Source organism: Sinocyclocheilus anshuiensis, unplaced genomic scaffold, assembly GCF_001515605.1.
Source record: "Sinocyclocheilus anshuiensis isolate Anshui unplaced genomic scaffold, SAMN03320099.WGS_v1.1 scaffold1783, whole genome shotgun sequence".
Classification (NCBI taxonomy): Eukaryota; Metazoa; Chordata; class Actinopteri; order Cypriniformes; family Cyprinidae; genus Sinocyclocheilus; species Sinocyclocheilus anshuiensis.
Window position 1 is genome coordinate 36,519 of NW_015551111.1, and position 16,170 is coordinate 52,688.

A 16,170-nucleotide genomic window follows, 5' to 3' on the forward strand; every position below is an offset into this window, starting at 1 on the left:
AAAAGGGTGCTTCTACTAAATACTGAGCAAAGGGTCTGAATACTTAGGACCATGTGATATTTCAGTTTTTCTTTTTTAATAAATCTGCAAAAATGTCAACGATTCTGTGTTTTTCTGTCAATATGGGGTGCTGTGTGTACATTAATGAGGAAAAAAAATTAACTTAAATGATTTTAGCAAATGGCTGCAATATAACAAAGAGTGAAAAATTGAAGGGGGTCTGAATACTTTCCGTACCCACTGTAGGTCTTACTATCGGCATAGCTCTGTCTTTGCAAAGTCATTTCCTTGCAAAGTCATTTCCTATAGAACATTTTAAATGAATTAATCCTGCTAATTTTCTTATAATGCACATGCAAGGATGCCAAGAACATTTGTAACATAAATATCAGTAAAGCACTGTTTACAAAGGGCAAAATTATTAGTTTTGGTAATAAATTCAATAATTTGTCCCATATAATTTGTGGAAACAATGTGCTTTTATAGTGTAGAAGCACATTGTCAGACCACCCACAGTGACAGACACCCATAAACATTTTTAAAATGGTCACGGACACAACAGAACCACATTTCCTGAGCCAACGGACCATCAGTCTCCGAGACAGCCCAGCACAGTCTTGCCCTAACTGTATGTCCTCTGAGAGAGGAGGACATTGTTATCCATTAATATAGTTGCGGATTTCAGTGCTCTGCTTATGAAAGGCTTTGAACAAAGGAAATAATATCAAGATTTGTTTTCCCTCAAAACAGTATTGTTAAAATATTGCCATTTTTTATAATCTGGAATTAAATAAAGGGGATTAATCATGCTATTAGAAAAAAACATCACAAAATCACCTAATAACCATGATAGAAATAATGTCAATACAATGCACCTGCTCTTAAAGGTCCCATGACATGCTGCTTTTTGGATGCTTTTATATAGGCCTAAGTGGTCCCTAGTACTGTATCTGAAGTCTCTTTCCCGAAATTCAGCCTTGGTGCAGAATTTCAGCCACTACGATCCAGTCCCACAATGAGCTTTCCTTAGGACGTGCCATTTCTGTGTCTGTAGCTTTAAATGCTAATGAGGAGGAGAGAGGCGGTGCAACTGCCATGCTTCGCTCGTTTGCAAGCCATGATGTCTCTCGAGGAAAAAAAAATATTGCGCTCGCCTCGCACGGTAGTAGCTAATTTTCTCATGGGCGGGCCAAATTCTCTGGGCGGGCAAAGCAGAGAAAGGGGAGGTAACCTTTCCCCGTATGACGACATAAAGGGAAGATTCCAGATCGGGCCATCTGAGCTTTCATTTTCTCAAAGGCAAAGCAGGATACCCAGGGCTCGGTTTACACCTATCGCCATTTCTAGCCACTGGGGGACCATAGGCAGGCTAGGGGAACTCATATTAATGTTAAAAAACCTCATAAAGTGAAATTTTCATGCCATGGGACCTTTAATGTATGTATTGTTTCTCTTCCAGAAGCTGAACTGCTGTAATATGAAGGCTGTAAAGGTGATTTTCATGCTGCTTATCATCTGTCTCTGGATGGAAAGAGGATTCACCAAAGAAAAATCTGCTAAGAAAGGAAAGAAGAAGGGAAAACAGGTTTACTGTCCTTCGTAAGTGGATTCGTATTCAACGTTTCGTGGCTCATTTTTCATAAAACACTGCTATTGTGCTATACACATATCATGTTGACTTTCTGACTATGGGACTATAGAAACAGCTAATCTGCTCTAATGTTATGTATACTTCACACTGTGGCAAATGAAGTAACTCACATTGGACACAATGTTTGACACTTGATTTGGAAATGCTGTCCTTCACAATAGTATAATGAAAAACAAAAGACATTTTAACAAACAGATGAACGAAACTTTAAACATGAGCATGGTTTCACATAGTTTTGTTGCTGTTAATGTCCCTCGTCTTTGGTCCCTTCAGGCAGCTGTCGTCAGAGGATCTGGCACGGGTTCCGGCAAACTCTACCAGCAACATCCTTAACAGGCTTTTGGTCAGCTATGATCCAAGAATCCGACCCAACTTTAAAGGTCAGTGCTCCACCGACCTTTGTAGTGCCATGATATATACAGTATAATTATTAACAAGATTCATTATGTTGTATCGTCTAACCAGCAACACCCCAGAGTCCACGTAGTGACCCCCTAGCTACCACTCAAAACATCCTAGCAACTGCCTACCAATGCTCTACCACTTGCACTTACCCAGATTACCTCAGCGATAGTCTAGCAACAACATTTTTTCTTAATAAGCGGTCCTTGTATAAATATATTCTTCTGTTGGTGCTGTTATTTTTACCCTTCCTTGTTCACTTGTTAGTTGTTACTATTTTTACATTGTCTTTTGCATGCCCTGTCAATGAATATACAGTATTTATGTCCAATTATTAAACATTACAAAGCATGTTTTACTGTATGTATATGCATTGTGGCAGATACGAAAGTCTAGGTTATGCTACTGTTGGCAGCCTTTCCTGATATAATGAAGCACGTTGTAAAGAGTGAGAACCTCTGTCGCCTTCCTGCTTGCTGGCATTCAGCATAAACGTGGGCCTTGATGTGGTCTGAGTGTTAAGAGTTCACTGTATGATTCAGTGTTATTGCTCCCTATGGCCAGCCAGCTGCTCTTCATATCTGGGCAAGATGAAAGCTCCTGGCAGTCATTAAAGTCAACATTATAATCTTGGGAATAGGAATAGCGGTGGAGTAGTTGAAGCATTTTCCTATAATGCAATGCTTTCCATGTAGTATGCATAAAGTGAAAACATATGTTTCATGGTATAAACCAAATAGTTAATGTTACCCGTAACAGTCCGTGAGAAAGTGTGCTGCTTAAATTGTTAGAATGACTCTTGGTGCGTCTTGTTTGATGGATTTGATTGATGTGCTGAGATGTTTTGTTTTGTTTTGTTTTTAGGTATTCCTGTTGAAGATCGTGTGAACATCTTCATCAACAGCTTTGGGTCCATCCAAGAAACCACTATGGTATTCCACATCACTTTTGCCTTTTCATATGCATGACTAGTGAACACACACACACACACAAAAACAATAATACAATAAAAAAATAAAATAAAATAAAATAAACATATAAATATAAATAATAATAAACAAAAATATAAACACTACCGTTCAAAAGTTTGGGGTTGGTACAATTGTTTTGAATCTCTTATGCTCACCAAGACTGTATTTATTTATTTAACTGTAATATGGTAAAAAAAATATTGTTTTCAATTTTAACATATTTTAAATATAATTTATTCCTGTGATAAATTTTCAGCAGCCATTACTCCAGTCTTCAGTGTCACCTGATCCTTTGGAAATCATTTTAATATGCAGATTTATTATTATTATTATTATTATTATTGGTGTTAACTGGTTAACTGTGGAGCATTTTTGTAGGATTCTTTGATAAACAGAAAATTCAAAGGAACAGCATTTTTGAAATAGAAAATGAAAATCTTTACTGTCAGTTTTAGTTAATTTAAAGCATCCTTGCTAATTAAAGGTATTGATTTATAAAAAAAAAAAAAACAGATATAAATCTGAGTAATTTCCTATCAATCAATCAATCAAATTTATTTGTAATGTCACCGTACAACAAAACTGTTCCCTGAATATCGATGGTTATCAAAACAAGCTGAACAACAATCAGTTAAAAAGTGAAATTTGCCAGAACTTTTGTCCATTGAGTATTGTATTTTCCTCAATACTATTAAACAACTGTTTTCTTTTCTTACCTTTTTACTTTCTGAATCTTAAAATGTCATTGATGTTGAAATCAATGATTAGATCAACAAAGACACAGGCCAATCTAAAAAACAAAACAGTTTTTAAAATGTCAGATTGTCACATAACTTCTACCAGACAGACGATTGGATTCATGACTGTGCGCTTTATTTTGGGCTTACCGTGTTTTACTTAACACTCCACCAGGGGAAAAAAAAAATCAGTTCCAGACCCCACAATCTTACGTCTGGCTCCTTATGAGCAGTGACACCCATAAACAACCCATCATGCCAGAGTGTCTTAAGATCCATTGAAAATATTTCCCCTGGAAGCACATCAGAGGGCCATGTTTTCTGCCCAGCACTGCATGGCGTCATAGGTTGAATATAGTTTTGCAGTCACTTCTACAGGAGTGTTGCGTGACACCAGGCTTTTATAGCATTGGAAATGAGGTCCCATTTTGTTGTTGCATCGTTCTGCTGTGGTTAACCTTAAAATGCACAGGTGGTATATGACAGAAATACAAAAAGGCTATTCACAACCTCTCCAGAGACCTGACTGGTAAGAAGTAGGCCACTTTGCCTACCACAGCTTATTTAGCACTTTATTACCATTTTGACAGGAAGGTCCAACAAAACAACACTTTACAGCTAACAAAATATGTTATAAGAATATTTTGCTAACATTAATTTATGAAAACATTATGTCTAAATGCTCTCTGAACGTTCAAAACGTCCTGTTTTTAAAAACAAAAAAAGTTTTCTTGGTTATGTGAACGGTAAAGGCCCGTTCACACAAAAAATAATGACTATAATGATAATGATAAAGATATAGTTTCAAAATCGTTCTAAACTTAAAAGAATAGAAAAGTCCACACCACAACTATAATGATAACGGCACAGAGAAACAATATCTTTGGATTCACTTTCAAATTTGTTATTTTCACTTTCAAATGTTTCTTTTCTTTTTTTTCAGCCGATGATTGATAAAAATCAGAATCCATCCTGCTTTAATAAAGAGCTCAAGCATGCATGCTCACTGTATAATAAACAGAACGATATGGTGAATTGGTGTGGAGATTATGTAGTTATTGTTAATAGTAATCTTTATAGTTATTGTTCTTGGTGTGAATGGGCCTTAGGGGAACATTCCATTTTATTATTTTGCAAACATTATAGGAATGTTAGTTTTGAATTTTTTCTAAACATTCTAAAACAAGTAGTGTTATTTAAAAAAATGGCAACTAAAACGTTTCAGAAATAACGTTCCATTAATGATGTATAAATAATGTTTTTGTGCTAACGTTTTGAGAACATTATCATAGACCAGACAAATTTGAACGAACATTCTATTAATGTTACTGGAAGAACATTTGTTCATAACTTTGCGAGAAGTTAGCTGGGATGACACAGTGCCACCCATGGTGTGTGTAATGCATCCTGAATGTTCCTGGTCAAAGCCCTGAATGAAAAACAGGACATACCAAGATGTGAATCATACACGCAGGGACAACATACCCAAAAACATTTAGGAACAAATTCACTTGACTCTAGTGCAGTTGGAGTGTTGCCATTGTATTTGGCATGTAATCTGTCTTCACAGTATTAGCGCTAGCAAAACAAGCTCCGCTAGAAATGCCACTTCAAAGAACCCTGTGTTTCCCCCAGTGTAGGTGCTCACATACAGCGTGAGCCCTCATTGCAGCACCCGTCGCATGCCTCTGATGTTGGCAATAGTTGGAAATGTAAATAGGAGCAGCTCCAAGCGCCACAGCTGCACAACTTCAATACCATCCGTTATTGGAGTCTGGATACTTCAGAGACAAGAGTTTTTGAAAACATCACTCAGAGGTCGTGAGAAATGCTGGTTGCTATGGTGATACCTAAGACACCTGGGCTTCTCTGTCACCCTAAGGACTAATGTGCTGTTTTTGTGTCCAAATCAAGGCTTCTCACAGTTCCTGTCATGTAACATGTAACAGGTGTCAGCCCTGCTAACTACCACCCAGAAACGAGTTTTCGGTGTCACAAAATAGTTGATTTTTTAGGCTTGATTGCATTTGTGAAAACATTAATGGATATTTTGGCTCACATTTTCTAGGACTATCGTGTCAACATCTTCTTGAGACAGCGCTGGAACGACCCCAGACTCCGGCTTCCTCAGGACTTCAAGTCGGACTCGCTCACCGTTGACCCAAAGATGTTCAAATGCCTGTGGAAACCCGATCTTTTCTTTGCCAACGAAAAGAGCGCTAACTTTCACGACGTTACTCAGGAGAACATCCTGCTCTTTATCTTCAGAAATGGAGATGTCCTCATCAGCATGAGGTGAACTTTTATGCTCTCTTCCTGCAAAGTATCCATCCTCTGTCTTTGCGGATGGTGACAGATGAGGTCTGAGTGCTGGTAACGCCTATTCACATTATTTACCGCAGCAATCAAAACAAAGCAAATACAAGAATTTATCAGATGACAAAGACCTTTTAAAGTGGAACAAATTACTGTGCAGGAGTTTAATCTGAAGGTGTTGAAATGAATGATTCAGCATGTTCACAAATTTATGGAAGCCTGTTACCAAGCAATAAAATATAAAACTGTGAGATGAATTTTAAAATAAGATACAATGTCACATTGTGACATAAAAAGTCACATTATGAGAAATGAAGTCACATAAACATTTAAAGTTGCAATTAAAAGAAATAATGGTGCACATGTGAGATAATCTGCCGTTCAAAAGTTTGGGGTCCGTAAGATTTGTTGTTTTTGTTTTTGAAAGAAGTTTCTTATGTTCACTAATTTAAAAATACAGTAAAAAAAAAGAAATAAATACAATTTTGAAATAATTAATATTTCATATTATTGTAAAAATTACTTTTATTATAATTTAAAATAACAATTTTCTATTTTAATATATTTTAAACTGTAATTTATTCCTGTGATGTCAATGCTGAATTTTCAGCAGCCATTAATCCAGTCTTCAGTGTCACAGGATCCTTCATCCTAATCATTCTAATATGCTGATTTGGTGATCAAGAAACATTTCATATTATTATCAATGTTAAAAACTGTTTTACTGCTTAATATTTTTGTTGAAACTGCAGTACTTTTTTATGACTCTTTGATGAACGGAAAGTTCAAAAGAACAAGTCTTTACTGTCTCTTTTGATCAATAAACCTTTGAATGGTAGTGTTCATAAAATCATAAATCACAATAAATAAATTCACAATTATAAGAAATAAAGTCCTATTTAGCTAATTAGTCTGAGGTAGAAACAGACTTCCATACAAATTTGAGTATTGATATAATTAAAAAAAGTAAAATAAGTGTCTTTAAAAGTATATATACAATAAAAAAATGCATGTTTGAATGACAAGAAACAGTGACTTAGCCCTCCTCCAAGCTCTTCTTAATGCTTTTAATAAACCTCAGGGGACTTAAAGTGATCGATACATCTGTTGACCCTAGGATTTCACCTCACCACTGAAACCTAAATTACAGCTCCTGCTATTTGATCCCATGTGAAAGTTCAGTCCTTTATTAGTGGTGGACACCTCTGTCATTATCTTTCCACTGCTTTATCTGCAGGTCCTGCTGAGTGAATGAAGCTCTCAGAGACTTCTAGTAGTCAGTGACCACACCTGCTGTAGATCTGTCCATGCAGTGTTATGGAAATATTATTCTAATCTGCATCTTTTTTATTTAGCAGAAGTTTATTAACACAGATTGATTTAAACAAACAGTTATTTATAAAGGTAAACAATTCCACAAGTTGGAATGCTCTACACAAATATGAGTTGTAACTGTGGTCACCATGCCAGATGGGCATTGGACAATTTAGGGTAAAGATAAAATCTAAACACTGGCACAGAGCCATTTCAGTCTGGATGGGAAGTGTGTTTAAGAGCATCACGTTTTGCTGTGTTATGTCTGAGGCAAAAGTATTTCCATAGTGTTTTTCCATGCCACCCGGATCACAGCATGAGCTGGGTGGTCTTCCGTGAGCCCTTTCTCACTTTTGGCATCGGCCCAGGATGCCTTGCCCTGTCTCTGAGTATGTGTGTGGCAGGGGATTACTGTCTTAATGAAAGTTTTTCAAAAAGAAACAAGAGTGTTTATTTCATATTATACCTCCCTGAAACAAATTCTGCATTCACTCGTCCATCGACCTTCAACTTGCATCGGCCCAGGATGCCTTGCCCTGTTTCTGAGTATGTGTGTGGCAGGGGATTACTGTCTTAATGAAAGTTTTTCAAAAAGAAACGAGTGTTTATTTCATATTATACCTCCCTGAAACAAATTCTGCCTTTACTTGTCCATCGACCTTCAACTTCCTCAAATACATGCATAGATTTTACATTTGATATCTTTCTTATCTCTTATTCTTCATGAAACTGACACATCTTATATCCCCCCTTATTATTACACCTTATTATCCCCTTTAATGTACTAAATAAATACTGTGCAAATAAATACTATAATAGTATTTCAGTGATACTAAAATAAAAATTTGATATGCTTAAGTCAAAATGTCCAGTATATTGGACATTATAAGTGACAAAAAAACAACAACAACACTATTTGCTTCTTAATACATAATACAAATTTACATTTTTCATAACTAAACATTGTTTTGAGCAAGATAATATGATGGACGCAATGTTTATTTTCATGAGGAATTTTGATTGTGTATCTTTCTGTGCCCCGTCTTTTCTCGTCTGACCCCATCTTACATCTTAACCCTCGTCTCTCTCTCTTCCTCTCAGAAAATATGTATAATGCACCATAAAGATACATCTTAAACATAAACAGATCTTAGAGGGAAACGTTCATTCTCTCTAACTTCTTCCAGGCCTTTACAAAAATATCTTGGTACAGTGCTTCAGTTTGTGCACTCAAGCGCTGTGTGGCCTCGCTGGTGTAAAAAGTAGCTCTTTGCTGCATCTTAGACTGTGCTTGTCAGATTATGACAGAAAACCAAAAAGCTTTCATGTGTTAATGGTGTTTTAAATAAATATGCCTTGGTGTGCATGCTGTGCACGGGAAAGACCTTTTATGTGGCATCAATGAAATCAGTTAAATTTGGATTGACTTCAAGTGATGCAACCTGGTGATAAAATAATCTTGGCAGAAATCTTTGCAATGTTGCTGAATATATTCTGCATGAATTTTTAAATCCAATAAGTGGAATCCATTATTTTCCTATTTTACCCCTTATTAATGTCCATGGTTTTAAAATTAAATGTTTAACAAGTGCAAATGGATATGATGTATAGCTGGTCATGTAGTGTATTTTAGGGAAAAGCAATGTAAAATGCCACATTTAAAATTACAACTCTAATTCAAATTTAACCAGGCTGCTGCATGATTCATTGTCTGGTTCTCAAATTTGCTTATTTTCTCCTTTCTCAGGTTGTCTGTTACCCTCTCTTGTCCACTGGACTTGACTCTCTTCCCCATGGACACCCAGCGATGCAAAATGCAGCTTGAGAGCTGTACGTGAATATGAATACAATCATTTAGAAGTATTTGATGTGAAAATAATAAAAGGATAAATGTTTAAATGAAAGGGAGGGGGATTTTGTTTTTATGCTACCATGTTTCAGACTTGTTAGCTAAAACAAAATATCAGAGTTCACAGGGTAATGAAAAACCTGGAAACTGTTATTACTAGACCTGAAAAGTGTCTAGTAAAAAATGAAAATTTGTAAATATCTTAACAAAACAGTAATATCTAAAGAAATTAAGATTTGATGTTGTACTGACAACAACAGTGAAAATAGTTTACTCGGATGTTGTTACACAAGTCAATTCAGCCATAAGGAACAATCTTTCATTTCATAATATACATATTTTATTCATGTTTAATTAATTGCTAAAAAGTGCTGTTGGTAAGCCCAGTCGCCATGAAAATAATGCTTAAAAATTTCGTGAACTCAAAATTTAAAAAAAGCCAATCCCTGAAGAATGAAGCTAGTACACACTGTAAGAAATAAAAACAGTAGAAAAACAGAAAAGTTACTGGGAAGTTTAAGGACTCTTCCTTTAACCCTAAAACATGACACAATGTAATGTGTGATTCAAAATGTGGAAAAAACTTCCGAAAAATCAATATGGAATATTCCTTTACATTCTGCCATTCTACATTCTTGGAGTCTAACAATTATCATTGTTATTTGTAGGATTATTTATTTTTTTATCTTATTTAATGTGTGTGTCTGTGTGTGTGTTTAGTCGGCTACACCACAGATGACCTGCAGTTTATGTGGCAGTCTGGTGACCCTGTACAGATGGATGAGATTGCTCTCCCTCAGTTCGATATTAAACAAGAGGACACTGAATATGGCAACTGCACCAAGTACTACGCAGGGACAGGTAAAACTAATGTGTACATAAGCTCTCTCTGGTCTTGTTGAGGAGGTAGGTATTAGATGAGATTCCAGGAAAAAATATTTATGTCCATTTAAAGCAACCTTTTGAACTTTTGTGTGATAGGCTACTACACATGTGTGGAGGTGGTTTTTACTCTGAGGAGGCAGGTGGGCTTCTACATGATGGGTGTATACGCTCCCACCCTGCTCAGCGTTGTCCTCTCCTGGCTCTCCTTTTGGATCAACCCTGACGCCAGTGCTGCCCGTGTGCCTCTGGGTACTCTTTCCAATCATCAGTCTTGCCACAAGCATCAGCACCTCATCTCGTGTCTCTGTGGAGTCCTGTACCCCCATAATCGACCTCATCCTTTACATTTTTCATTTCCCATTTTCATTAATGTAACATTCACCAATTAATCTTTTCAGTGGCGCTGATTTCACATCAGTGCGGGTGGTGTTAGGGTGATCGCTTCTATCCCCTACAGCACTATCTTATTTTCATCAATTGCTTTCCTAAAGGCATCTCCAAGGAAATATAATGCATGTCCAGGATATTTCCATCAGCCTCAGCTGCAGCCCACATGCATTATTTCTCTATGGGAGGTCAGTGAGAAAAGATTATCTGAGATGCGATGAAGATTATGCAAGATGCCGTGAAATGTGACAATTTAATGTGTTTTCCAATTATAGCCTGATATTGCTGATAAATGCATGCACTGTTTTCATGGAACACGCTTATTCCTTGTGCACTGGGTTGTGTTTCATGGGTGGACATTACAAAATATCTGCAAATCCTCTGCTGTGATTTGGTTACGATTTTTCTGCGATTCCATTGGTGATTCCAGTACCACCATCATTCTGTCCACATTATTGTCACTGTCACAGTATAATGTGATTACATCAAGTGCCATCTCAAATTGCCACTGTCCATGGTCATTTCAGGTCAGTCATTTATTGCATTTTGTGAGTGTTTGGTTTGTATGTGTGTGTTTAAACATCTATTAAAAAAATCTGCTCACTGCTCTAATACTGTTACAGATGCCTTCATATTATGTTTTACAGTCTGCTCTAGTATTATCTTTGGAAACGATTCAGATCAATGTGTAAGCTCATCTCTCCTCAGCTCATTTGATCTAATGACCTCTCTCTGTCTGCAGGGATACTGTCAGTGCTCTCGCTCTCTTCTGAGTGCACATCTCTGGCCTCTGAACTGCCCAAAGTCTCCTATGTAAAGGCGATTGACATCTGGCTGATTGCTTGCCTGCTCTTTGGCTTTGCCTCTCTGGTCGAATACGCTGTGGTTCAGGTGATGCTTAACAGCCCTAAACGGCTGGAGGCGGAGAGAGCAAAGATTGCTAGCAAAGAGAAGGCGGAGGGAAAGACTCCTGCCAAGAACACCATCAATGGCATGGGAAGCACCCCTATACATGTCAGTACACTACAGGTCAGAAACAACCTGATGACTTTGTATTCAAACAAACTGATTATACTGTAGTGCTAAGTCAGTTCAAAATAATAATAAAAACCACCTTGGGTAGTGACTTATTGTATGTTACTATGATGATACTCTAATTTTTGGACAATACTGTTTTTTTATGAACATCTACCATGGTAATCTTACTGTAGTTTTCCCATCTGATACCACTACTATATGGTGGTACCACAGTACTATTTTGTCACCATCATTTATAGTCAAAGCATGTACAGTTAATATACACTATTTTTCAGAAGTTTGGGGCAATTTGGAGTTTTTTTTTAAAGAAATGAATACTTTTATTCAGCAAGGATGCATTAAATCAATCAAAAGTGACAGCAAAGATATTTATAATGTTATAAACGATCTCTGTTTTAAATAAATGCTGTTGTTTTGTACTTCTTGTTCACAAAAAATATTAAGCAGCACAACCAATTTTAATGGCAATGATTATAAGAACAATTATTTTTTAGCATGATTTCTGAAGGATCATGTGACATTGAAGACTGGAGTAATGGCTGCTGAAAATTCGATGTTGCAACCACAGGAATAAAATGTATTACTGTATTTTTAATCAAATAAATGCAGCCTTGGTGAGCATAAGAGACTTCTTTCAAAAACATTAACAAAATCTTACCAACACCAAACTTTTGTAAAGTAGTGTGTATACGGTATAATAATATTAATACATAAACATATTAAAACTAATTAATTTACATTTATAATAATTTAATATAAATGTAATATATTGTTAATTTATTTTATATATCTTAATATATAAAATATATTTTAATTTGTTAATATATTCATTCTAAGTATGTGCTATTCCATAAAAGTATGCCATATAGAGACACAAGTTAAGCAGCACATGGGGACACACATTATGTTTAAATGGGTGATTTTACCTTTTCAAAGAGCTCATTTTTTCAATTATATTTGATTGTATACGGTTACATTGCTGTCCTTGTAGTTATATAATCTAAAATTATGCACTGCACTGCTAATGTCAGGTCTGCATGCAAAAGTGTAGGTGGGATAATCACAGTACTTCATGTTCTTCAGAAAACAGACAGCTTTATAGCAACAATTGGAAGAGGAGCTTGGAGGCAAGGATAGCCTGACAGACAGGAGAAATAGGCTGAATAATGTGGTCTACTCAAGTCTATTATAAGCTTTAAATGGGCCCCAGAGGGAGGCTTAAGGAAGCGGTGTGTTTTCAACCACTGTCACACATTTACTCATAGGATGGACATTCAACAGCTACCAGAAGAACATCTGACCCCAAATTAACCCACATGCTCTTTGTAAAACCTCTGAAAGTTACTGACCTCCAAGAAAGCCTCATTCATTGCCCTGAATTAGATCTGTTTGGACGCGTCCCAAGGCTTGTTTGCTGCCACTGATTCTCCAGCCATCTCACGGCTGTTCACGCTTTTGAGCAGGCAGTATTTATCAGAAGCATATGAAAGCTCCAATACTGTATTTGACAGACAGTTTCCTAAATCCGTGTATGCGTCCTCATAGACTAGGAAAGATATCAAGCTGTTTGAGGATGTAAGTGTTGTGTGCTCAGTGGGAAGTAGTGCAGTCCAGCACTGCATGGCTTCTGCCCCGGTCCACACATCCAGAACTAATACAACAGACAAGTTGGCATTAAACCATCAGACATCATTTATCCAGACATCCCTCTGCTCTGTTAGTCAGAAAGAGAGAGAGAGAGAGACAGACAGTGTTATGTCACATCAGTTTGTAATGCTTGTCTTGTCCTGGTCTATTTTGATGCAAGGTAGGTGTTTCTTCACACTACTTCTTTTCTTCTCCTGTTGTTCCTGCGTGGGAGGGCCATGCAACACTGCCTCTGCTCTGTTAGGGCTTCAGGAAGAGCCAAAAATAATTGCCTGTCCTCAAAATCTCCCTCTCCCAGCAGTTCAGAGTGTTGAGAGAAAGGAGAATGCTAAAACAATGATATAGAGAGTGTATGTGCCTCTACATGAGGGATAAAAGTTTGACAGAAACATTTAATCAGATTTGGTTTTTGAGTTGTCCATGTCTGATGCCTGAATGAGTATCATAATGCATAAATTTATAAATGCATAAATTTCCTAATTATACAAATGAAAATACCTAAGTGTGAAATTAAAAGGGATAATTCAGTCAAAAATCTAATCCTGTTATCAATAACATTCATATTGTTCCAAACCAGTATGATTTTCTTTCTTCAGTGAAGCACAGAGCTACTTATATTTACATACTAAATAACTAACATAACTAACCAAAATTCACACTTTTAACAACACTAGTGTAATAATAAAATCATCAGTACGATTTGTATATTAAATATTTTGTAACCATTTTTAATTTACTGCAAAACAACAATAATATTATTAATAAAAAGACCACAAAGTACCATTGCTAATGATTTATCAGACATGGTTCTATGGTAATACTATGTTTTTTTTGTTTATTTGTTTGTTTGAACAGAACATTTATATAATTAGTTATTTTATATTTTATAAATAGTGTTCTGGGCTTATGCCGTTTCAAACTAGTATGATCTTTTTTTTTTCTTCAGTGAAACACAAAACTAGATATATTTAACAAAGTCCAAGCTGTTTCAGGTTTTATGGTGAAAGTGGATGGGGACCAGAGACAGCCATGTTGGTCACCATTTACTTTCACTGTAAAGTAGAGAGCAGCCTGGACATTCTTCAGGATAACTCTTTTCATTATTAATTGAAGAACGTAAGTCCTAGAGGTTTGGAACGACGTGAGGTTGAGGGAGTGATGAAAGATTTCATTTTTGGGTTACTATCCCTTTAATGTTTAAATAAAAATCACACCAGATGTTGCTGAGATCTGACATGGTTTCTCTTTATTCATATTTTTCTCACTCTCTCCCTTTTTATACCTCTCAGGTGACAGAGACAAGGTGCAAAAAGGTGTGTACCTCCAAGTCGGATTTGCGCTCCAATGACTTCAGTATCGTAGGCTCTCTGCCACGGGACTTTGAACTCTCAAACTTTGACTGCTACGGCAAACCCATTGAAGTTGGTAATAAATCGCAAGGCAAGAACAACAAGAAACCACCACCTCCTAAACCTGTCATCCCCTCGGCAGCCAAGCGCGTAGATCTTTATGCTCGTGCAATCTTCCCTTTCTCCTTCCTTTTCTTTAATGTCATTTACTGGTCTGTGTATTTGTGATTGCGTAACGTTTAAACTGCTTCCATTCAGCTAACTTTTCCCACCTTCGTATTGTTTCGGTCCATATAATTTGTTTCTCGGACATCAAACGGAGCAGTTTTGCCACTGATGTGCAGACAGAGCGTAACTATGGGGAAAAACACTACTGCTAATAAAAAGCAAAATTTTCGAATAGGAAGAATGGAGACATTGCTTAAAACGCTTTATTTTCAGTTACTATATTTAATTTATGCACAAACCTGAGAGAAATTATTATGAACATGCATGTGGAAATGGAATATATGGATATTAATATATTGTATTTAAAATATATAATATAATTTTTGACCTACAGATCAGCTGTTAAGATGATGCTGAGACATTTGTACTGATAACCACTGCCATAAGAACTGTCTTTTGATGATGTTCCTATTACAAGCATTCCAGAAATTACAAGCAAGTGAATAAAGCAGAAAAAAACAAACATCTCCTGTGCTTGTGAATCAACCATCAATAAACGGCCCAATGGCTCAGCTGACCTCATGACCTATGAGTCTTTTTCTTACTTATATCTCTCCCAAACTCATCATATTCTTAAAAGTCAACTTAGAAATAAAATCTAGAAATGGAGATAACTTTTTCTGCTAAAAAAAACAACAACTAAAAGTTGAGTTGAATTAACAACAAATAAAGCTAAAATAAATCAATAAATAAAGAGCTTAAATAAACCTAACCAAAAGGAACACTAATCACGTTAAAGGTGACAAAATAAAACATGATTTATTGTTTTTATCATTTCCTTCTAAATGACAGTTAAATGTAGGCTACACATCCTCATAATTCCCAAATGTTTTGGCCAAACACACGAAATTAAATTATTCAAGTGCAACATGTAAATGTAGAAATGAAAATTTGTGCATTAGATAGTTCAAGATTTAAAGCAACTGTAAGTAACTTTTTACCTTGACATATCAGTTTCAATATCTTCTGAAGATTTACTAACATCTTTTACTAACACCCATGCATCCCTTCAAATGTCTGTTCTGGGTATATGATAGTTTGGTGAGTGGTACGAAATTCCGCGAAATGGGCGATTGCTTTACGGCAATGAATTTTACTCACTTAGGGGGCCCCAAAGTCGCAGAAATACCCAAAACTATATACACTTGCTATAAAATGGAGTGTGTATGAGAAAATAGAAGCTGCATTTTGTTTTGATGCCATAATATCAAAGTTAATTTACCCGTCATAAGTGCTGTGTAAAAGTTCCTGCTGATTTATTGTAATGCGTGTTACTAACCTAGCATGAGACCTAAGACACTCAATACACAGCTGTCTGGGAGTCAGGGTCTGAACTGTTCCTGTAGATTGACCTACGGGTGTCTTTGCACTAGTCAGAATATGAAATGTGTCTGGA

The 16,170-nt window shown here is 36.3% G+C and overlaps 1 protein-coding gene across 2 annotated transcripts in view; it reads left to right on the plus strand.

Annotated features, from left to right (window-relative positions):
- LOC107662959 (glycine receptor subunit beta-like) overlaps positions 1–15,290 on the plus strand; it is an 18,068-nt gene extending 2,778 nt beyond the window's left edge. For both annotated transcript variants that reach the window (XM_016453094.1, XM_016453095.1), the window contains exons 2-10: positions 1,460–1,599; positions 1,925–2,031; positions 2,918–2,985; positions 5,830–6,056; positions 9,139–9,221; positions 9,961–10,101; positions 10,222–10,374; positions 11,255–11,541; positions 14,487–15,290. In XM_016453094.1, coding sequence (XP_016308580.1) covers positions 1,460–1,599; positions 1,925–2,031; positions 2,918–2,985; positions 5,830–6,056; positions 9,139–9,221; positions 9,961–10,101; positions 10,222–10,374; positions 11,255–11,541; positions 14,487–14,774 — 1,494 coding nt within the window. In that variant the 3' untranslated portion in view covers positions 14,775–15,290. The remainder of the gene's footprint in view (positions 1–1,459; positions 1,600–1,924; positions 2,032–2,917; positions 2,986–5,829; positions 6,057–9,138; positions 9,222–9,960; positions 10,102–10,221; positions 10,375–11,254; positions 11,542–14,486) is intronic.
- The last annotated feature ends 880 nt before the right edge of the window (positions 15,291–16,170 follow it).